This window comes from Macaca fascicularis, chromosome 13 (assembly GCF_037993035.2).
Source record: "Macaca fascicularis isolate 582-1 chromosome 13, T2T-MFA8v1.1".
Lineage (NCBI taxonomy): Eukaryota > Metazoa > Chordata > Mammalia > Primates > Cercopithecidae > Macaca > Macaca fascicularis.
The window spans coordinates 16,149,971-16,173,534 of NC_088387.1; the positions used below are offsets into that span (position 1 = coordinate 16,149,971).

Sequence of the window (23,564 nt, forward strand, 5' to 3'; positions counted from 1 at the left end):
TACAGAGAGGTTTCTTCACTCATTTACTCTGATTATTCAGGAAGGCGGAAACTGAGAATGGAAGCCACTTCCAACCAGCACATCTGTTTATCTGTGGACCCACTCACTTCAGGGCAGTTTATGACAAACCGGTGTAAAGCACCAAATGAAGATTTGCAAATCTGCACTTGACTGGAAATGAGACTTGCAGCTGATTTCTCATCCTGAGCTTACTTGAAAGCTCAGAATAATTCTGTTTTTTCCCCTGAAGGGAATATTTACAGAACTCCAAAACTTAAAACAGTTAAGAACAGAGCCGTTCTTGGAGTTCATCTTCCCCCACACAGAGCGACCCATTTCCACAGGTGGTGGGACCTCAGGGTTCTTACGGCATTTTGTTTATAAATACCACTAATTTGGACCTTTAATATTTCTAATAGGCTTATTGTATTCCTTGTTTAAATCAATTTTGGGATGTAATGTGGAGTTACCTAGAAAAGCTATGTTTATAGAAGTTTAATTCTTCCCAATTTATGATTCTTGACTTTTTAAAAAATTTAAATCCTGGAGTTTTACTTTGGATAAACTTCTGGCCTGTCAGACCCAAAAGTTGGGCTATACTGTGTTTGATCATTTCTACACTCTGTAGAAAAGAGGCAGCTCGTTATAGCAGAAGTTCTCCACCTGGAATTAACAGTCGTTGTGACACTGGAGAAGCATAGCCCAGAGTGCAGGAGATTTGCAGGATGAATGGTGGCAAGGAAATCTATTTCTAAGTCCTCTTATTCTGGTTTTAAAGGTCTCAATTTCTGGATCCTTTTCTCTTTGACTGAAAACATACTTATATTCACAATAGCACTTCTCTCACATTGCAAAAGAAAGAAATCTCAAATCTTACTACCATTAATTGCTCCAGGATACCCATCAAAAAGGATTAGTTAGGAGTGCTGAAACCCATAAGCTTAGTCTTTCCCTGCCTTGTATATTTTCTTGTTAAGGAGAAGCTTGGCTTTAGGAACTGTGTTGGATATCCTGTATTCAGGTACAGATATGCACGTCCCTTAACCACAGGGAAATGTCTGAGAAAGGTGTCATTAGGCGAGTTCATTGTTGTGCAAAAATCAGAGAATGTATTTAACCTAAGTGTAATAGCCTACAGCACATCTAGTCTATATGGTATAAGCTATTCCTCTAGGCTACAAACCTGTACAGCATGTTACTATACAGAATACCGCAGGCAGTTGTAACACAATGGTGAGTATTTGTGTATCTAAAAGTATCCAAACTTAGAAAAAGTACAGTAAATATACCATATACCATGGTAGTGTATATGGTTCATTGTTGACAGAAATGTTATCCAGCGCATGATTGTATATGCTGAGTTTAGAGATGTAGACAGTAGTTACAACAGCTTTCTTTCTTTCTTTTTCTCTTTCTTTCTTTCTTTTTTTTTTTTCTCTCTTTCTTCCTTCCTTCCTTCTTTCCTTTCCTTTCCTTTTCCTTTCTTTTCCTTTCTTTTCTTGCTTCTTTCTTCTTTCTTTATTTCTTTCTGAGTTTTGCTCTGTTGCCCAGGCTGGAGTGCAGTGGCACCATCTCGGCTCACTGCAACCTCTGCCTCCTGGGTTCAAGCAATTCTCCTGACTCGGCCTCCTCAGTAGCTGGAATTACAGGCGCATGCCACCACAGCTGGCTAATTTTTGTATTTTTAGTAGAGACAGGTTTCAACATGTTGGTCAGGCTGGTCTCGAACTCCTGATCTTGTGATCTGCCCATCTCAGCCTTCCAAAGTGCTGAGATTACAGGCGTGAGCCACTGCGCCCAGCCAACAGCTTTCCTTTTAGGACTTAGCCTTTTTCATCCCCCGACTAATTTCAGAAGAATTCATCCTTTTTAAGAGAAAGCTCTGGGAGAGCAAAGCAAAGAGCATTGGTAAGAAATTGTGAATGAGCTGGATAGAAAACACAAACCATTTTTCTTCTGCTTGCACACCACAACAGTCACCACAGAAGTTCTTCTGTGACCAAATATATGGAAGTTTTTCCCCACACACAAAGCAAGCAATCAGTTCTGCAGTGGACACCAGCTGGGCGTTCTCTGATTCAGTTCCCACACTATCTACCTGGAGATAGCCTCAGATCCCACAGATTGAGGGGTCAGCCACAGGACTGTCTTCTCCTTCTGATGCCAATTGAAAGCCCCAGATTGCTTTCTCTGTACTTCTGGCTGACATGCTCTGTAAATTGGGGATCCCACAGCCCCCTCTTCTGGTTCTGTTAATTTGCTAGAGCAACTCATAGAGCTCAGGGAAACACGTTTACTGGTTTATTATTAGTATTTTGTTTGTTTGTTTGTTTTGAGACAAGGCCAAGCTCTGTCGCCTAAACTGGAGTGCAGTGGAACAATCGCAGTTCACTGCAGCCTCCATCTCGTGGACTCAAGCAGTCTTCCTGCCTCCGCCTTCCCAGTAGCTGGGACTATAGGCACATGATACCATGCCTGGCTTTACCAGTTTATTATAAACAATATTACCAGCCAGGCATGGTGGAGCACACCTGTAATCCTAGCACTTTGACAGACTCAGGTGGGAGGATTGCTTGAAGCCAGGAGTTCAAGAGCAGCCTGGACAACATAGTGAGATCCCGTCTCTACAAAAAATAACAAAATTAGCCAGGCATGATGACACACACAGTCCCAGCTACTTGGGAGGCTGAGGTGGGAAGATCATTTGAGCCCAGGAGTTGGAGGCTACAGTGAGCTATACTCATGCCACTGCACTCCAGCCTGAAAAACAGGGCAAGACCCTGTTTCTGAAAAAATAATAATAATAATAATACATAAAAATAAACTTTAAAAAAGGATATTACAAAGGCTACAGATGAAGAGATAAATAGGGTGAGGTATATGGGGGAAGGTGGTCAGAGCCTCCGCACCTTCTCTGGCTGCACCACCCTCTGGGAAGCTGCACTGTGTTCAGCTGTCCAGAGGCTGTCTGCACCTGTCCTTTCACGTGTTTACGGAGGCTTCGTTATGTGGGCGTGATTCATTAAACACTTGGCCATCGTGATCAACTTCACCTTCAGCTCCTCTCTGCCTTCCCTGGAGGCTGGAGGGTGGGGCTGAAAACCCCAACCGTCTAAGTCTGCCTTGGTCTTTCTGGTAACCCAGTCCCATCCTGAATCTACCCAGGGGCTGCCAGTCATGAGTCACCTCATTAACATATAAAAAGACATCACTTTTAAGATTCCAAGGATTTTAGGAGCTGTATGCCAAGAAACTGGGAGGAAGACCAAATATGTATTTCACAATGTCCCAGTGAGGGCATGCCATGAGCTAGAACAAACAGACCAAAGCATTATCGCTTTTTGACTCTTGGGAGGCCCTGAAAGGTTAAGCAACTTGAATGAGTCTTTCAGTCAGATCTTGAACGCAGGCAGTCTGGATCCATGGTCAGTGTTCTTGACTCCTACCTGTCTTGTTAAAAGGTGTTTCCAAATTACAGCTAATCCTAATTTTATTTTATCTTAGCCAGGGATTATATTTTCAACCTTCCAAAATATATATATATATATACACCTTCTAAAATCTATATATATGTTAACTGCTGGGCTACTTTTTTGTGTTTTTATGCAATATGCATCATTCTCTTTCATTTAATACAGAATAAAAGTTGATCATTTCTAACTAAATTAATGGAGTTATTTCTGAGTTTTTATACAGTTGTCTTATGGTGTCCACAGAGGATTGGTTCCAGGACACCCCCTCCACCCCACTCCCACCTCACCCTCAGAGTTTACCAAAATCTTCGAACGCTCAAGTCCCTGATATAAAATGGTGTACTTATTTGCATATAACCTATGCACATCCTCCTTATACTTTTCATTACCTCTAGATTACTTATAATAGCTAATGAAATGTAAATGCTCTGTAAATAGTTGTTATACTGTGTTTTTAAATTTGTCTTATTTTTATTTTTCTAGTGGTATTTTTTATTGTTTGGGGTTTTTCCCTCCACATATTTTTTTATCCTTGGTTGATTGAATCCAAGGATGCAGACCCAGAATATACAGAAGGCTGTTTTGTGGTCGTTTTATTTTTTTGTTTGTTTGTTTCTAACTGACATAATAATTACACATATGAGGCACAGTGTGATGTTTCAATACATGTATACATTGTGTAAAAATCAAATCAGGGTATTTAACATATCCATCACCTCGTACATTTATAATTTCTTTGTAGTGAGAACATTCAGAATACCCCTTTCCTAGCTATTTTGAAATAGCTATTTTGAAATGCAATATTATTAACCACAGTCACGCTACTGTGCAATAGAACACTAGAACTTACTCATCCCAACTGTAACTTTGTACCCATTGATCATCTTCTCCCCATGCTCTCCACTCCATTCTCCCCAGGCTCCGGCAGCCTCTATCTTACTATTTCTATGAAATCAACCTCTTTAGATTCCACATGGCCGGGCGCGGTGGGTCAAGCCTGTAATCTCAGCACTTTGGGAGGCCGAGACGGGCGGATCACGAGGTCAGGAGATCGAGACCATCCTGGCTAACACGGTGAAACCCCGTCTCTACTAAAAAATACAAAAAAACTAGCCGGGCGAGGTGGCGGGCGCCTGTAGTCCCAGCTACTCGGGACGCTGAGGCAGGAGAATGGCGTAAACCCGGGAGGCGGAGCTTGCAGTGAGCTGAGATCCGGCCACTGCACTCTAGCCTGGGCAACAGAGCCAGACTCCGTCTCAAAAAAAAAAAAAAAAAAAAAAAGATTCCACATATGAGTGAGATCATGTAGTATTTGTCCTTCAGTGCTTATTTCACTTAATGTAACGTCCTCCAGGTTCATCCATGTCGCCACAGATGACAAGATCTCATTCTTTTGTATGGCCAAAGAGTACTCCACTGGGTATATGTACCATATTTTTTTTATCCATTCATCTGTTGATGGACAGTTAGGTTGCTTCCAAATCTTGGCTATTGTGAATAGTGCTGCACTAAACATGAGAGTGCAGATATCTCTTCCACATATTGATTCTATTTCCTTTGGATATATTCCCAGTAGTGAGATTGCTGGATCATATGGTAGTTCCATGAATTACTGCTAAAAGCTAAACATCAGATTTTTATACACATAGATGGCATACATTTATCAGAAATATATCACACTTCATAAATACTTGTACTTTTGACTTCACATTATAATGTAGTATGGCAGAGTATGAGTAATAGCATATCAATTTATTCTCCTCTGTTAATAAACTTTAAAACCAAATACATTAATCTGGGCAAGGTAGTGTGTGCCTGTAATCCCAGCTACTCAAGAGGCTGATGTGGAAGGATCACTTGAGCCCAAGAGTTCAAGACAAGCCTGAACAACATAGCAAGACCTAGTCTAAAAACAAAAAGATACATTAAATATATGACAGCTTATTAATTTGAATTAAATGAAAGCTGAACATAGTAGCTCACACCTGTAATCCCAGCACTTTGGGAGGCCAAGGCAGGCGGATCACTTGAGGTCAGGAGTTCAAGACCAGCCTGGCCAACATGGTGAAACCCTGTCTCTATTAAAAATACAAAAATTAGCTGGATATGGTGGCGGGTGCCTCTAATCCCAGCTACTCAGGAAGCTGAGGCAGGAGAATCGCTTGAACCCAAGAGGCAGAGGTTACAGTGAGCCAAGATTGTACCTCTGCACTCCAGCCTGGGCAACAGAGTGAGACTCGGGGGGGAAAAAAAAGTTATTTTTCTAGGAGAAAATCTGCTTTGGTTGGTTCAATAGTAAGAACTGACTTTGCCAGTTAAGCTGTGGTAGATATGTTCACTAAATTGGATGAACTAAATCTATAGCCATAATTTGAGGAAATTGAGTTGACAAGTGATACATTAAAAATGGATGTCGTTAAAGATGGATTTTGATAATCAAACAGTGTATGACTTTTGACATGTAACTTGTAAGGAGCTCAAAGACTCAAGGGGAGACAGTACTATAACAAGTCTCACGACTTGGTAATATGAAAAAGGCTTCTTAGCATTTATATATTTTTTTAAAAAAGCAACACCCAAAATAGAAAATAGACCTAGAATTCATATTGAACCTGAGTCTTCTAGTGGAAAGCCATATTGATGCATGAGATACATGAAATAATTGGAGGAGGAAAGGGCAGCCCTACTCATTTCACTATCACTAAGATATGCTTTTCAAGTAAACAGATAGTATTAAAAAATTAATATTTATGTCTTGCTTGTCCTGTACTAATCATTGTAATGATATTACAGAAGAAAATAAATGTTAACCTTTACAGCCTTATGGATTCAGAAAGCACATTTTAAAGTTTCGTGGTTTTTGTATATATATATTTTTTTTTTTTAATTGCAGAAAAGTATGGCAGGGCGATCAGTTAAAGACAAGTACAAAAAATATACTCGGATAAAATTGGAGGACATGAAATGGAAACAGTTCAAGAAATGAAAGATGTAAAAATCGCGGCTGTTAAAAGGATTTTTTTTAATGGATTTTGGTCATTTTAAAATGTGCTGGGGCTGAGCGTACTGGCTAACGCCTGTGGTCCCAGTGCTTTGAGAGGCTGAGGTAGGAGGATTGCTTTGGGCCAGGAGTCCAATAACCAGTCTAGGCAACATAGCACGACTCCCATTTAAAAAAAATAAATAAAGTACAGTGTGCTAGAATATTTGCCCTTTGTAAATATTTAAGGTTACAGTGAGAATTACAGATATCGACCTAAAAAATGTGGGAAGTGAGTTGTATGTATGTGCATATTTTCTGGAGGGAGAGGTGATCCGTAGCTTTCATCAGATTCATTAAAGGCAGGGTATTTGAGCCAGAAAACAATTCAGCGCAGTCAGAGGCCGGGTCACCATCCCTGTAGGTGTACTAGTCACTCTGGCCTCAGCTCATTCCATGTGTCTTTCCTGTACCAACATGCAGATGTATGGATGGTGCGAAAGTGTATCTCCTTTTCTAAATCCCGGTAGAGTTATAAACTCTTAGCTCGGAAACACCTTTCCTGTATATCTCCATCAAATAATTATATTTCTCCTGTGATTATTTCGTGTTTGTAAGTTGGTGGTACCCTCTCTTTCAGTTTGAAGGAAGAAAGTACTGTGAACATGACTTTCAGATGCTCTTTGCCCCTTGCTGTCATCAGTGTGGTAAGTTTTACTGCTGAACGTCAAGTAAAAAGTAAGTTTCCGGCCAGGTGCGGTGGCTCACACCTGTAATCCTAGCACTTTGGGAGGCGGAGGGAGGAGGATCACCTGAGGTCAGGAGTTTGACACCAGCCTGGCCAACATGGGGAAACCCCATCTCTACTAAAAATTCAAAAATTAGCTGGACGTGGTGGCAGGTGCCTGTAATCCCAGTTACTCAAGAGGCTGAGGCAGGAGAATCGCTTTAACCCAGGTGGCAGAGGTTGCAGTGAGCCCAGATTGGGCCACTTCACTCCAGCCTGGGCAACAGAGCAAAACTCCATCTTGGGGGGAAAAAAAAAATAAGTTTCCAAATTCCTTAAGTCATTTCACACTGGTGAAGTATCAATGGTAAAGATGGTTTTTGGTGCTCATTATGAATAACTGTTGGATACTTCATCACTCCATTTCCCTATTGTTAATATATAACTAGCTGGAGGAGTATCAAAACCTAGAGAGAATTGATTTTTATGGACATTTAAGGTAGAGGTATTTTGGGATGAACTAGGACTCCTATCGGGTGGCGATTAGGATTGTTCTTTTCCTGTGTTAACACAACCTTTATCTACTTGCTTTTGGTTTTGCCAGGAAAGAGGCAGGGAAGACATCAGTGAGGTGCTTTCGATGCTTAGGGATGCTTCAGCATTGCTTGCATGGCGCGTAAGCGATGGACTTGCTTGCATGTTGTCCACTTCACTGGTTGCTAATCCCTCTGCTAGGTTTCCAGAGATTGAAGGAACTGAGTAGAATGTTCTAAAGGTTTAATGAAAGAATAAATTAAGTATAGGTTATTAGAAACTGTGCTGGAGATTTCAGTTGTCTATGTTGACAATGACAGAAATAACCAAAAGGCATTCAAGACAGCCCAGTACCTCATTTGGAAAGGAAAACTAGATTCAGAGATGAAACAACAGCCCAAAAACATGGCTACTGAATCAAAAACAAAAACTCAGATGAAATAAAAACTTTTTTTTAATGTGCTTACTCTGGTAGACACATAAATAAAAAGTTCCTCTACTGGCCAGGTGTGGTGGCTCACACCTATAATCCTAGCACTTTGGGAGGCCAAGGCGGGAGGATCACCTGAGGTCGGGAATTTGAGACCAGCCTGACCAACATGGAGAAACCCCATCTCTACTGAAAATACAAAATTAGCCGGGCGTGGTGGTGCATGCCTGTAATCCCAGCTACTTGGAAGGCTGAGGCAGGAGAATCGCTTGAACCCAGGAGGTGGAGGTTGCAGTGAGCCAAGATGGCACCATTACACTCCAGCCTGGACAACAAGGGCGAAACTCTGTCTCAAAAAAAAAAAAAATGAAAATAGTTCCTTTATTGAGAAAGGCTTAAATGGTTTTTTCCCTCACTGTTTTTCCTTAATTGCTCTCTTGGTAAATAAAGTGCCATGCTTGTTACTTAGTAACATCCTTTGTGTGTTGCTTTCCCACAGGTGAATTCATCATTGGCCGAGTTATCAAAGCCATGAATAACAGCTGGCATCCAGAGTGCTTCCGCTGTGACCTCTGCCAGGAAGTTCTGGCGGATATCGGGTTTGTCAAGAATGCTGGGAGGTAGGTGGATTTTCATCCTTGTCAGATGTGGGTGGATAATGTGACTGTGACAAGATCACGTGTCTTCTCCACGCGGGATGTAAGGCAGTTCTGTAGGACACCGAATTGAGGGCATGGGAACTCAGACACTGCAGTGTGTTGACTGAGTGCTGCTGCTGGGAGAGGACCCTTGCATTGCTGTGCACAGGGCATAACTGCTCCATGCATGGCTGAACTACCAACGGGGGATGTGCCTAGATGGAGTTTCATGAAAATCAGTCAGATATTAGGGTTGGAACACAATTTTCGTGTAGCTTGATTCTGCTCTGTTAAGCACAGGAGTGATTTTTTTAAGAAATGGTGTGTTTAATTTCTTTTCAGAGATAAGGGAAGCATATTTCTTTTTAACCATTAGAAAGAACCTAAAATTTTAAATTTAAGTTTTGGCTCTGTTTAGACACCTGTGTCGCCCCTGTCATAATCGTGAGAAAGCGAGAGGCCTTGGGAAATATATCTGCCAGAAATGCCATGCTATCATCGACGAGCAGCCTCTGATATTCAAGAACGACCCCTACCATCCAGACCATTTCAACTGTGCCAACTGCGGGTACTGGAATTGTTTCTTTTTTATTACACAAGCAGTGGGAATGAAAGACTACATTTATCTATAGTTCTGTTACTCTAGCAAACCAAATTGTTTTTCTCCAATTTTTAGTCTAGAAAATGTTAAACTATAGAAGAGTTAAGAGAATGATATAATGAAACCTGTATACCCTTAATTTTGTTTCACCAGTTAACATTTTGCCAGGCTTGTGTGTATACAGTACATTCTCGTTTCACCCTCCTGTGTATGTGTGTGCGTGTGCATGTATACACATACCTCTAAAATTTCTCATGACTCTCAGTATATATCTCCTGAGAATAAGGGCATTTTCCTATGGAACCACGATACTATTTTTAATTTTTTTTATTTTTCTCTTGAGACAGGGTCTCGCTCTATTGCCCAGGCTGAAGTGCAGTGGGCAGTCATAGCTCACTGCAGCCACATCCTCCTGGGCTCAAGCAATCCTCCCCCCTCAGCCTCCAGAATAGCTGGGACCACAGGCACACGCCACCCTTTTTTAATTTTTTGTAGAGATGGAGTCTTGCTGTGTTGCCCAGACTGGTCTCAAACTCCTGGGCTCAAGCAGTGCACCCATCTCAGCCTCCCAAAGTGCTGGGATTATAGGCATGAGCCACTGCACCTGGTCAGAACCACAATACTCTTATTGTGCCTGAGAAAATTAGCAATAACTGGCCAGGCGTGGTGGCTCACACCTGTAATCCCAGCACTTTGGGAGGCCGAGGCAGGTAGATCACGAGGTCAGGAGATCAAGACCATCCTGGCTAGCACAGTGAAACCCTATCTCTACTAAAAATACAAAAATTAGCCGGGCATGGTGGCAGGCACCTGTAGTCCCAGCTACTCGGGAGGCTGGGGCAGGAGAATGGTGTGAACCCGGGAGGCGGAGCTTGCCGTGAGCCAAGATCGCACCACTGCACTCAGCCTGCATGACAGAGCAAGACTCCGTCTCATTAAAAAAAAGTGAAAAAAAAGAAAACAGTTTGGTCGTATAAGTTCAGCCATCTCATCTTTTATGAATGAATTATCAGTTTGTGCCTTACTTCATTTTCTTACCTATCCTTCCTCTTGGGGGATTCTCCTCTGTCCACTTTTCATTAGCATCTCTCCTAGAGAATTACATAAAAGGGGTGAAATCCGAACAAATCCATTTGACTAATTGGGACCATCTCTGACCAAATGTTTATTGATGCAGGAGACTGAAAATAATATTTAATTTGAGTATTTGGAGAAGGAAATTCTGGGAATTTTATTGTTTATGAAAATAAACCTGTTAACCTATAACTCTTTTCAACAGCTTGTGACAATTTAAATATGTTAGTAAATGGAACTAGTCTCCCAACTTCTCAGTTTGCTTGGAAAGGTCATGTCTTAGTCTATTGTATGCGCTTATAACAGAATACCACAAACTGGGTAATTTGTAACCAGCAGAAATGTATTTGGCTCATGGTTCTGGAGGCTGGAAAGTCCAAGATCAAGGGGCTGGCATCTGGTGAGGACCTTCTGCATCAAAACATAGCAGAGGGCATCACATGGTGGGGGAGAGAAGAGGGGGGAAGGAAGAGAAGGAAGGAGGCTGAACTCGTCCTTTTATAAGGAACCCACCCCCTCAATAACAGCATTAATCCATCCGTGAGGTCAGAGCCTTCATGATGTAATCAACCCTTAGAGGTCTTACTTCCCAACACCTGCACTGGGAATCATGAACTTTGGAGGGCACAGTCACACCATAGCAGGTAGTATTACTGAGTCTACCCTCAGCACTGTGATTATTCCCTGTAACTTTTAAAGGAAGGCAAATGGACTAAAATGTAATGTGATAATATAAGAAGGAAATGATGAATATGCCTGGTGTGTTGGTGTGTATCTGACCTAGTCTTGCATCTTATCCTTTTAAGATACAGATTTTTTGGTAGGAGTCTGAAACCTGTTCGGGCCTATTAATTCAGGTTACTCTGATCACCTCTAAAGGGGGAAAAAGAAGTTTGCAGGAATCGTCATAGTAATGTCTTTAAAAACCTGAAAAGTGTGCTAGCCCCATCGGTTGGCCGTTTTTCTCTCTTAGTATTAGTATTAAGCTGGCTGTCTTTCTCATGGACAGGAAGGAACTGACTGCCGATGCACGGGAGCTGAAAGGGGAGCTGTACTGCCTGCCATGCCATGATAAAATGGGGGTCCCCATCTGTGGCGCTTGCCGACGGCCCATTGAAGGGCGCGTGGTGAACGCCATGGGCAAGCAGTGGCATGTGGAGGTGAGTTCTGAATGGCAAAGGGCAACCAGTTCTTTCAAATCTCCATGATTAAGGTGTAACCAATACTTTCAAATCTTCATGATTCAGGGGTAACTAGTACTTTCAAATCTCTGTGATTCAGGTGTCCTGGCAAGATTAGGAGAGTCTAAAGATTAAACATGGACATTTTAAAGACAATTGACTTTGCTGACAGTTAAGAATATAGAATGTACACTGCTTTTGTGAATGTCTCAGTAATGATACAGGATGTGCACTTTTGCTCCTAAAGCCTTCTTGAAGCAGGAAGTGCCACGGTCTATATCCAGCAGCAGCTCGTCCTTTATAGGTGCTACTGAGATGCTCACCTCTGTTCTCTTTTTGGGCTATTGTAATAGGCTATGTCTTAAAGTAACCTTTAAAGACAGACACCTGAATTAAAACTGCGAAAGTATTATATTATGAGGCCACTTATGGCCAAATGAAATGACTGTCTCAAACTTTCATTCGTCTTCTCTGAAAATAGGTTAACTTCGGGGTTTCCTTTATTAGATATAAAATATGGCAATTCAAAAATGACCTATAGCAGTTTTTCTTTTCAGCATTTTGTGTGCGCCAAGTGTGAGAAACCCTTTCTTGGACATCGCCATTACGAGAGGAAAGGCCTGGCGTATTGTGAAACCCACTATAACCAGGTATTGACCTTAGTCACTGGGTGCCAGATAGACTTTTATGAACCTAAGCTTATCAGTAGTTTAACTACAAGTAAATCTCTTGGAAGATGTACATTGTTCAGTAGAAATTTGTTTTTAACTTTGTATTTGGGAAATAATTTCAGACTCAGAAGCTAACTATAAAATGGAAAATACAAAGAATACCTGTATGCCTTTCATTCAAGTCCACAGTTCGCTTTATCGTTTCCCGCGCTCGGTCTTCCTGTGTAAAACACGTACTTACGTAAATATTATATACAAGTATGATGGCCGTTTCTAAAGCATTTGCCAGTAAGTTCATCATACTCCTTTACCCCTAAATACTTCAGTGTATATTTCCCAAGAATATGGGACTCTCTAACATAATCGTAGTTATCAATATTGATACCATACTTTAACCCATTTATTCCAATTTTGTCGCTTGAGTCAGTAACATCCTCACAGCACTTTTTCCACTCCCAGACTGGACCCAGCCTGGGGTTGTGATGTTTCTTTAGCCTTCTTAAATCTGGAATATTTCCAGAGCCTTTTCAAATTTTTGATGACATTGACATTTTGGAGGGGTACAGAGGGCCCCTACCCCCTTTTAATAGACTACTTTCCACTTGGGTTCACCTGCTGCTTCTCTGTGCTTAGATGAGGTTATACACAGCAGGTTGCAGCCCCATAACAGTGGCAGGCATCCTCTCAGAACCTTGTCTCTGGAGCACTTTATACCTCTCCTGCCACTGGTGATCTCCCAGGCATGGTGCTGGCCGATAACATCACTATGAATTACAATTTCCTTCCCTCTTTTGTAAGAAAGAAGCAATCTGTGGGCATTCATTTTATGACCATGGAAATGTCCTGTTCCTCATCAACCTGCCCTAGATTTAGCACCCCTTGATGATTCTTGTCTCTGTGCCAGCTGCAAACGACAGTTCTCCAGCCCCACATCCTCCACCCATAGTCTCCACCTCAGGGCTCTGCCTGAGGAACAGCCCACCTCCTCTCCTATCTATAGGTTTATTCATTTATCTGTTTCTTATCCATATGGACTCACAGATTTCTGTATTTTGCATTACTTATTTGGGTGTTCAAACTGTCATCTGGAAAGTTTTTCTTTTTAATTGATGACAGTGAATTACTTTCATTGTAAGAAGTAAAAACTTGTCAAAGAACTTTTACTAATTTTCTCTAGTAGTGATAAATTCTCAATTTAGATAACCAGCTATTTTTAAATGTTCAGTGTTCTAAAATATTTAACACATCTTGAACTTTGACCACCTTTTTGTATTTTCAGCTATTTGGTGATGTTTGCTTCCACTGCAATCGTGTTATAGAAGGTGATGGTAAGTATCTGTGTGAGTTTTAGATTCGTACCACTTTGACACAAAAACACTAGGGTAATGTGGAAATTCAGGTTGGTGATTGCTATTGTTTGGAATATGATCGTTATCAGTTGCTTTTTCTCTTTCTTTGGCATATTTCCCAAGTAATCTGTAGCAGTAAGATGATAGTATCAAAGAGTTGGATTTGTTACTGATTTATGATACTACTTCCGGTCACTACCACAGTGTTGTATGCCAGCAATCATGGGAACTGTCCCTGGTGGACCCTAAGACTAGTTTCTGTGTCCAGTTTCAGGAAACTCTACAACAACGTTTATTAGGAACGGTTTCATCTGCTATTGTAGTTAGGAAGAGGCACTTTAACCTCCATATACTAAAACCTGGCAGTTATCAGCAAGCATATCTAGGACTTACCACCCTTTGGTAATGTACTTTGGTAATTAGGCTGGGCTGATTGATTGGAACAGAAAGGAAGCAGCTGTGTTTGCTAACAGTCGCTAACACAATTCTGCCAGAGACTTCCTGGCAAAGTTTTGAACAATCCTGTTTTCAGCATGATTCATGGCTCCCTGCAGACATCACCTAATTCAGGAAATACTTTTGAAACACTGTTCATGTGCAGTTTGTGAAAACAACCCAGGAAAACAATCTTTAGTGCCATTGAAAATAAAACTTACCTCCCTCCTCTGTGAAACAGACGCCAGGTGAAAGAAGCTGCAAAGGAAGCTGTCTTGTTACCAGCTCTGGAAAAAAGACTCCTACAGGGGCGAATAAGTTAATGTCTGGATTTTTGAAAATTATATACCTAGTTCATATTTCCGTGTTGGGCCAACAGCAGTAGGGACAGAAACAGCAAGCTCACCTAAACAACATGAGGCATGGACAGTCGCCACATGTGCCCAGGTCTAGGGGGCACAGTTGCTGGTGTAAGACATGGCACACATTTATAACTTCACAGGATACTTAAGGACAGGGAAAGATTAAAGTCAGCCCTCCGTATCCAACAGCTGGATGCAAACATCCGTGGATTCAGCCAACTATGAATCAAAAATATTTAGAGAAAAATAACAGTATAACAATACAAATAATACAGTATAATGACTATTTACATATCATTTGCATTGTACTAGGCATTGTAATTAATCTAGAGATGATCTAAACTATATGAGACAGGACCAGGAGCAGTGGCTCACGCCTGTAATTCCAACACTTTGGGAGGCTGAGGCGGGCAGATCACCTGAGGTCAGGAGTTCAAGACCAGTCTGGCCAACATGGTGAAACCCCGTCTCTACTAAAAATACAAAATATTATCCGGGTGTGGTGGTGCATGCCTGTAATCCCAGCTACTCGGGAGGCAGAGGCAGGAGAATCACTTGAGGTTGCCGTGAGCCAAGATCACACCATTGCACTCCAGCCTGGGCAACAAGAGCGAAACTTCGTCTCAGAAAAAAAAAAAAAAAGTATACAAGACAATGTACATAGGCTATATGCATTTTATTTTATTTTATTTTATTTTTTCAATTTTATAACTTTATTTGATGTATTTGATGATCAGCAATTAGTTCTCATCCACATTGACTGTCTGTAGATTTTTGAAAGTGGTAACAGGTACATAGGCAACCAAAGTATAGAGTTTATTTGGTGAATCTTCATCCTCATTATGTTTTCTGGACAGCCGCACACGGATTCGGTATGGGACATTCCTTATTCCTTTGGCCCAGACAGCTTTGTTGAGCCTGGTATCAATGCGCACATCTGGAGTTCCCATCTCCTTCATGGCAAATTTCCGAATCTCTTTGAGTGCCCGAGGGGCACACTTCTGGAAGCCCCCTCCATGGATGCGCTTGTGAATGTTGATGGTGTATTCTCGGGTCACCACCTCGTCGATGGCAGAACGGCCCTTTTTCTTCTCGCCACCCTTCTTTGCGGGAGCCATTCTGCCGGGTCCAAGCTGGAAAGCTGCTATATGCATTTTATATCAGGGACTTGAGCATCTTAGATTTTGGTATCCTCAAGGCATCCTAGAAACAGCATCCTGCACATACTGAGCAACAACTGTATACATAAAGGTTGAGGGCCGGGTGTGGTGGCTTACACCTGTAATCCCAGCACTTAAGGAGGCCAAGGCAGAAGAATTTCTTGGGGCCAGGCGTTCAAGACCAGCCTGGGCAACATAGCAAGACCCTCCATCTCTACAAAATAAAAATAAAAAATTAGCCAGATATGGTGGCACACACCTGTGGTCCCAGCTACACAGGAGGATGAGATGAGAAGACTGCCTGAGCCCAGGAGTTCGAGCTGTGATCACACCACTGCAGTACAGCCTGGGCAACAGAGCGAGACCCTGTCTGAAAAACAAAAGAAAAGAAGCTCTCAAGAAAGAGGTTCTTTGGCTGGGCATGGTGGCTCATGCCTGTAATCTCAGCATTTTGGGAGACTGAGGCAGGGAGATTGCTTGAGCCCAGGAGTTCAAGACCGGCCTGGGAAACATGGCAAAACTGTGTTTCTACAAAAAATATAAAAATTAGCCAGGTATAAGCCGGGCGCAGTGGCTCACGCCTGTAGTCCCAGCACTTTGGGAGGCCAAGACGGGCGGATCACAAAGTCAAGAGATCGAGACCATCCTGGCCAACATGGTGAAATCCTGTCTCTGCTAAAAATACAAAAATTAGCTGGTCATGGTGGCGCACGCCTGTAGTCCCAGCTACTCAAGAAAATGAGGCAGGAGAATCACTTGAACCCAGGAGGCAGAGGTTGCAGTGAGCCACGATTGTGTCACTGCACTCCAGCCTGGCAACAGAGTAACAGTCCGTATCAAAAAAAAAAATTAGCCAGGTTTAGTGGCGTGCACCTGTAGTCTCAGCTAGTCAGGAGGCTGAGGTGGGAGGATCACTTGAGCCTGGGAGGTTGGGGCTACAGTGAGCCATGATTGTGCCACTGTACTCCAGCCTGGGCAATAGAGCAAGACCCTGTCTCTTTTTTTTTTTTTTTTAAGGTTATTGAGAACCTCCACCAAGTGCCACAGACACAGTCGTAGTTCTGTTTTAGAGTTGAAATTCTGAGCTGCCCTGCTCCCCATAAGGATGTATTTCCATGTGACCAGATCTCTTTCCTCTTTCTCTAGTGGTCTCTGCTCTTAATAAGGCCTGGTGTGTGAACTGCTTTGCCTGTTCTACCTGCAACACTAAGTTAACACTCAAGTAAGTCTACGGTTTTGTCCAGTGTGAATCCTAAGACTGAAAACTTTGGGGTGACACTTAAAAAAAATCCTAGAATTTAGAAAAAGAATTATTTGATTTCTTATTTCCTCTTTCTGTTCAGGCCTTCTGAAAGTAAAGGTTCTTCCTTTAATTGTTCCCTGTTCTTTTTTCTATTCCTTCTTTGTCCTACTCAAAGGGATAAGTTTGTTGAAATTGACCTAAAGCCAGTCTGCAAACACTGTTATGAGAAAATGCCAGAAGAATTTAAGAGGCGGCTTGCCAAACGGGAGAGAGAAGCAAAGGATAAGGACAAGCAGAAAAAGAAAAAGCCAGTCTGTTTGTAAACTTTTCTATCGCTCTGTCATCATTTTCGCTACTTTCTCCTTTGGTTAGTTCTTTGGAATATGTTTGTGTTCTGTTTCTGTCTTTTGCTTTCTTCCCCCCTCATCACAACTTTTGGGCATGTATTTGTAGTCATCAGAGATTGAAATACAAGTATTTGTCCTGTGTAGAACTGGTCCTTTTGCATAATTGCTAAAATTACAAAGATTAAATGAATACGCTCCATACTTAATACAAGTTTGTGGTCATATATTTCACTTACTCTGTAGAGTCACTCACCTCATTTTTTAAATACCATATGGTGTACATTTCTTTCCTTTTTTTAATGGATTCAAAGGGAAGAATTCTAATCTGTTAATAGAACCTGGAAAAAGTTTTAAAGGATTTTTGTCTGATAACTGTAGCTTTTAAAACCCTGGTTTTTGGTTTCCTTGCCAAAATCATTTAATTGATAAATTATAAGTGTTGTTTGCTATTTTTAAAAATGCATATATTCTAAGTTATGTATTAAATTATTTCAGCATGGCCAGGCATGGTGGCTCATGCCTATAATCCCAGCACTTTGGGAAGCCAGAGCGGAAGGATTGCTTGAGCCCAGAATTTTGAGACCAGCCTGGACAACATGCCTAGACCCCATCCGTAAAAAAAAAAAAAAAAATTAGCCAGGTGTGGTGGCCCATACCTATAGTCCCAGCTACTCAGGAGGCTGAGGTTGCAGTGAGCCATGACTGTGCCACCACACTCCAGCTTGGGCTCTGACAGAGTGAGACTCTTGTCTCAAAAAAAAAAAAAAAAAAAAAAAACTCTTACAACATGTTTCATATCTAAGCAAAGTCTATCTGATTTACATAAGACCTCTTCTATGATGTTTGAATATGCATTGATACAATACCCATATGCTATTGTTTATGAATTCATGTCCTCAGTGTCTTCAAACTCTTTTTTTTATTCGTGATTTTTATGAGAAGTATTTCAATCTTTGAAATTCTCTTGAATTACTGGCATGATTGTTCCAGTTTTCCCTCAGAGTTACCATTGTGTTTGGAGCTCTAAAAATATTTTGTTTCAGTTTACATGTTTCCTTCTATAAAGAGGAATTAAATGTAAATGTAAGATTAAAACAATGAGGCAGGGCATGGTGGCTCACGCCTGTGATGCCAGCACTTTGAGAGGCCGAGGCAGCAGATTACTTGAGACCAGCCTGGGCAACATGTTGAAACCCCATCTCTACTAAAAATACAAAAAAAATTAGCCAGGCATGGTGGCGGGCGCCTGTAATCCCAGCTACTTGTGAGGCTGAGACAGGAGGATCGCTTGAACCTGAGAGGCAGAGGTTGCAGTGAGCCAGGATCGTGCCACTGCATTCTACCCTGGGCAACAGAGTGAGACTCCGTCTCAAAAACAAAAAGATTCAAACAGTGGAAAGCTTGCTAAGGTAGTCTCTCTGAAAACAGGAATAATTTTTTTGTGTTTGTCACAAAAATGGCAGTTTTAATAGCTTTTGCTCTAAGAAGACCTTGGGAGAAAAGCCGTAAAATAATTCCCAGTGTGGTGTTTTAAAAGAGAAGATTTTTCATTTTAAATATGTGTTTAGGAATTTCCTTTGTTACTAGTATTGTCCTTTAAAATGATCTTGAAGCAAAGTCTAGTTTAATGTTTAAATGCAGTAAAAAATATCAGTAGATTTTATCATTTTTGTCATAGATAGCAATATACCACTAGATTTATTTCACAAATGCTACCTCAATATGATTTCACGGACAATGAACAAGTTATCAAGTTGTATATTTATTCAATTCAAAATTAAACACTCTGGATTTCAACAGTAATATGCTCCTGTAATTACCTGTTGGAAATGCATTACAGATGGTCAGGAGGCTATCTGAAAAGTTGTCTTCTCCAGGACTGTTTTAAAAATAAATTGATGTGTATTGCCCTAGCTTTTCAAAAGAATAGTTGAGTTCTTCAAATAGCTACCATTTACAATACAACCACAGGTGATTTCGTTACGTTTATGTTAAGAGTGATTGAAAACTTTCTTCCAACCTTTCTGTCAGATAACCAAAATAACCCCTTATAATTTAAAATTAATGAAACCTCATGGCTACCTAATTTAAAGTACTAAGTAAGATCATATTGCCTCCAGTAAAGAAATCATTCACATTATAAAAATATGATTCTTTCCTTTAGATAAATTTATCTTTAAGGTATTCCCAAGATATTTTAAAATGTGATTACCATCCTGGGCAATACAGCAGGACCCTGTCTCTCCAAAAAAAAATTTTTTTTAAGTTAGCCAGGCATAGTAGTATGCACTTGTGTCCCAGCCATTCAGGAGGTTGAGGTGGGAGGATGACTTGAGTCCAGGAGTTAGAGGCTGCAGTGAGCTGTGATCACCACTGCACTCCAGCCTGGGTGACAGTTGAGGCTCTGTTTCCAAAAAAAAAAGTGATTGACTATACTTAAGTAAATTATATATGTAATCTACAGTCTGTGTTACACAGGTGGATGTATAGAACCAATTTATAAGGACTTTTTTTTTCAAATGATACTGAATTTATATATATATATCACAATAAGAATTGAGGTTAGAATTATGGTTTTTTTACTAACATGAATATAGATATCATCACCTAGTTGCCTTCATTTAGTTCAGTACAATTACTTCACATTATTTATATATCTTTGTTGAATATGTTTCCACTAATTTCTTTTTTTTTTATAATTATTATCTTTAGGAATAAGTTTGTGGAGTTTGACATGAAGCCGGTCTGTAAGAAGTGCTATGAGAAATTTCCACTGGAGCTGAAGAAAAGACTTAAGAAACTAGCTGAGACCTTAGGAAGGAAATAAGTTGCGTTATTTTTTCTTTTCTATGCAAGATAAGAGATTACCAACATACTTGTCTTGATCTACCCATATTTAAAGCTATATCTCAAAGCAGTTGAGCGAGAAAAGGACCTATATGAATGGTTTTATGCTGTTTTTTAATTAAAAAAGAAAAATTCATATAATCGTGTTTAAAACACAGATGAAGTCAGTATTCACCTTTGTTAACCCTTATCCATTTGTTGACATGTAGATTGTTTACAAAAAAAACACATGGTTAAATGTTAAATTTTAATTAGGGCCCCCCAAAATTAAATATAACTTTTTAAAATGAAAGGAGTCACCTTCTACATGACTCAGGTGAAAACACAGTATAAACATGAATTTACTTTGTATTCAAAAGAAAATTCCAACTGCTGTTGGGGAAGGACACAGAAAAAATAACCACCCAAGAAAAACAAAAACAAGAAAAATGAATCTTATACGATCTTAGTATATTTATCAAACGAGTAGCTATAAAGTGAATATACCCATTACTAAGACAAAAAACAAGTGTAATTCAGAACTACTTGATTTTTTTTTTAGTTAAATGCAATAATTATTATACTTAGTTTTATAACCTGCTCTCCTTGTGAATTCTTCCTTCGAATGATTATGTAACACAGTAGGAATAGCTAGCTAGTAGGATGTCTTTTAAATTTTTGTGCAAAAAAATTTATACCAGGCATTTGAAAATATACTTTACAATATTGGAAAATGAAGTATTTTTAATGTATTACAGCAATTATGTTTCTAAGCTTAATGTTAAGCATGTAATCTTAGAATAGGACATGAAATTAAATTGTATGTAGCTTGGAATGTCTTGCTTCAGAAAAGTGAATGTGTATGTCCATCATATTGCCTTTATAACCATGCTGATATCTATGCTTTATACATATTCAAACTTGCCTTGCCTTAAAAAAATACATACTGCATACTTAAATCAGGAATTGTAGCCATCTCACAGAATACCAACTAAAACTAAGTGCATTGAGATCTGAGATTGGTAAACCCAGATTCATTTACCACAGCTATAATGAAGTTTTTAAAAACTCTCTTCTCCTTTTTTGGGGGAAATCCATTGTTAATTTCTGTCATCTTAGAAGAAAATGATGTTGATAGGTGTTTCAGATTTTCCGTTTCAAATCTTATAATTAATTGGATTTATTTACTACAAGTAGGAGGTATAAATGACACTCTTAAATTGGAAGGAGGAGTGTTTTAGTGTCTGTTTTAGGTCAAAATTAGTGCTTCTACTTTTATCAAATTTTTATCCTGAGGTTTCAGGACCACTCTTCCTTAATAAACTTGTTAATGTAAAGCGAGCTTTATGAACATTTAAAAAATGTTGCTGCTGCTTTGTTACTTAAAGAGAAAGTTGCCAAGAGAGACTTCTTAGGGAAAATACTGTGTTTTCCAAAAATTGCTGAAATATTGTTTTGCCATTTTTAAAGAGTCTCAGGTTATTACCACTCTGCCATTAAATATTTGTATGCCTGCATTTTTAAAAATTCTGTGCATGTACGTTATGGAGTACATTCTATTTTTGTTTTCAGATACCCTACAACCAATTATTTTTTTAGTAATCTTTTAAAATTAAAATTATCATAAATGATTGAAAATAATCATCACATAGTTGAAGATTGTATGTATTCAGTAGTTTAAAACAATCTTTGCATTTGACAGTAAGAATCAAAGTCCCTTCAGTGTGCCTTTGTCAGCTAATATGTGACCAGCAATGACAACCTTGGGAATATTTATTAAGTATTATACTATGAATATAGGCAACATAGGACAGGGTTTGCAGTACAGAGTCTTGATGCTAAATTTTCATATACCTCTACACGAGAAATATGGAGCAGGAAAACAAGCATTTACATACATTCTTCATCACTTTGAAGATGCATGGCCTGAACTCAACTGCTTGTGTTTGTTTACGTATCAGGCATAGCCAAGCATCTCCTGTAGCTAGAGGTTCCACTGCTGTCTTTACTCAGTCCTCTTTTAAAATACAAATTAGTGGCCAGATGCAGTGGCTCACACCTGTAATCCCAGCACTTTGGGAGGCCGAGGCGGCTGGATCACGAGGTCAGGAGATCGAGACCATCCTGGCTAACACAGTAAAACCCTGTCTCTACTAAAAATACAAAAAAATTAGCCAGGAGTGGTGGCGGGCGCCTATAGTCCCAGCTACTCGGGAGGCTGAGGCAGGAGAATCGCTTGAACCAGGGAGGCAGAGGTTGCAGTGAGCCGAGATCGCGCCACTGCACTGCAGCCTGGGCAACAGAGTGAGACTCCATCTCAAAAATAAAAATAAAAATAGACCGGACATGGTGGCTTATGCCTGTAATCCCAGCACTTTGGGAGGCCGAGGTGGGTAGATCACGAAGTCAGGAGATCGAGACCATCCTGGCTAACACGGTGAAACCCCGTCTCTACTACAAAAAAATTAGCTGGGCGAGGTGGCGGGCGCCTGTAGTCCCAGCTACTCGGGAGGCTGAGGCAGGAGAATGGCATGAGCCCAGGAGGCAGAGCTTGCAGTGAGCCCAGATCATGCCACTGCACTCCAACCTGGGTGACAGAGCAAGACTCCGTCTCAAATAAAACAATTTAAAAAAAAAATTATGAATTAGTGTTTTCTAGAATTTCAACTTGCTAAGCCTCTAATATTTAAGGGTAGTTTATCTAGATACAGTACTTTCTTCCCTGATAAGTAGTATCATTGGAGCCCTTAAATATAGGAGAAGAGGAAGAAGTTTAAAAAGTGTAAGTGGGCTGGGCGCGGTGGCTCAAGCCTGTAGTCCTAGCACTTTGGGAGGCCGAGGCAGGTGGATCACGAGGTCAGGAGATCGAGACCATCCTGGCTAACATGGTGAAACCCCGTCTCTACTAAAAATACAAAAAATCAGTTGGGCGTGGCGGCCGGTGCCTGTAGTCCCAGCTACTCAGGAGGCTGAGGCAGGAGAATGGCCTGAACCCAGGAGGCAGAGCTTGCAGTGAGCCGAGATCGCGCCACTGTACTCCAGCCTGGGCGACAGAGCAAGACTCCCTCTCAAAAAAAAAAAAAAAAAAAGAATTGTAAGTGGATTAAAAGAGAAACTTGGTCTAGTTCATAATATTTTTAATACGGCTTTCCCTGGCTGCTGGAAAACTTAGGCCAGTAAGCATCTCTTTGTTTCAAGTCCTATAAGACAATTTGAAATAATTCATTGTTCATGCCAAAATTCTAAGTACTGTTTTTCTTAGCAAGTATAATATAATCAGGAAAAATGGGTACAAGTAAAACATTCTTTGGATCATACTCATAGCCTTATTAACACTGCACCTGAATAATAGGTCATTTTGCCTCACTCATTTGCCAAAGTAGCCATTTCTAAGTTAAGGAAATTTTTAGGTAGGCTGATAGCCTTGTATTTCATTTTAGATTGTAAGCTCAATGGCAGGGATACTATATCGATCATTATGTTTTCATATAGCAACCATCACAGTATACTCTTGGTGCTTAATAAATGTTTAT

At 40.4% G+C, this 23,564-nt stretch overlaps 2 protein-coding genes across 24 annotated transcripts in view; one reads left to right on the top strand and one right to left on the bottom strand.

Moving 5' to 3' along the window:
* The window catches only part of LIMS1 (LIM zinc finger domain containing 1), a 142,613-nt gene extending 120,412 nt beyond the window's left edge, over window positions 1-22,201 (top strand). For 12 of the 23 annotated variants that reach the window (XM_065526770.2, XM_074011214.1, XM_065526772.2 and 9 more), the window contains 9 exons: window positions 7,094-7,160; window positions 8,644-8,764; window positions 9,201-9,350; window positions 11,467-11,617; window positions 12,196-12,288; window positions 13,589-13,637; window positions 16,762-16,837; window positions 17,034-17,225; window positions 19,918-22,201. In XM_065526770.2, the coding sequence (XP_065382842.1) occupies window positions 7,094-7,160; window positions 8,644-8,764; window positions 9,201-9,350; window positions 11,467-11,617; window positions 12,196-12,288; window positions 13,589-13,637; window positions 16,762-16,837; window positions 17,034-17,181 (855 nt within the window). In that variant the 3' untranslated portion in view covers window positions 17,182-17,225; window positions 19,918-22,201. The remainder of the gene's footprint in view (window positions 1-7,093; window positions 7,161-8,643; window positions 8,765-9,200; window positions 9,351-11,466; window positions 11,618-12,195; window positions 12,289-13,588; window positions 13,638-16,761; window positions 16,838-17,033; window positions 17,226-19,917) is intronic. The other 11 variants (XM_074011216.1, XM_074011215.1, XM_074011218.1 and 8 more) reach the window with 1 other exon arrangement.
* LOC107127041 (large ribosomal subunit protein eL31-like) lies at window positions 15,135-15,597 on the bottom strand. The gene has a single exon (XM_045368857.3). The coding sequence runs from the start codon at window positions 15,571-15,573 to the stop codon at window positions 15,196-15,198; it is 378 nt and encodes a 125-aa protein (XP_045224792.2). The 5' UTR covers window positions 15,574-15,597; the 3' UTR covers window positions 15,135-15,195.
* Window positions 22,202-23,564: the final 1,363 nt, after the last annotated feature.

Excerpts from the sequence above, each read along its gene's own strand:
- LOC107127041 (XM_045368857.3), bottom strand. The coding sequence starts at position 15,573 with ATGGCTCCCGCAAAGAAGGGTGGCGAGAAGAAAAAGGGCCGTTCTGCC.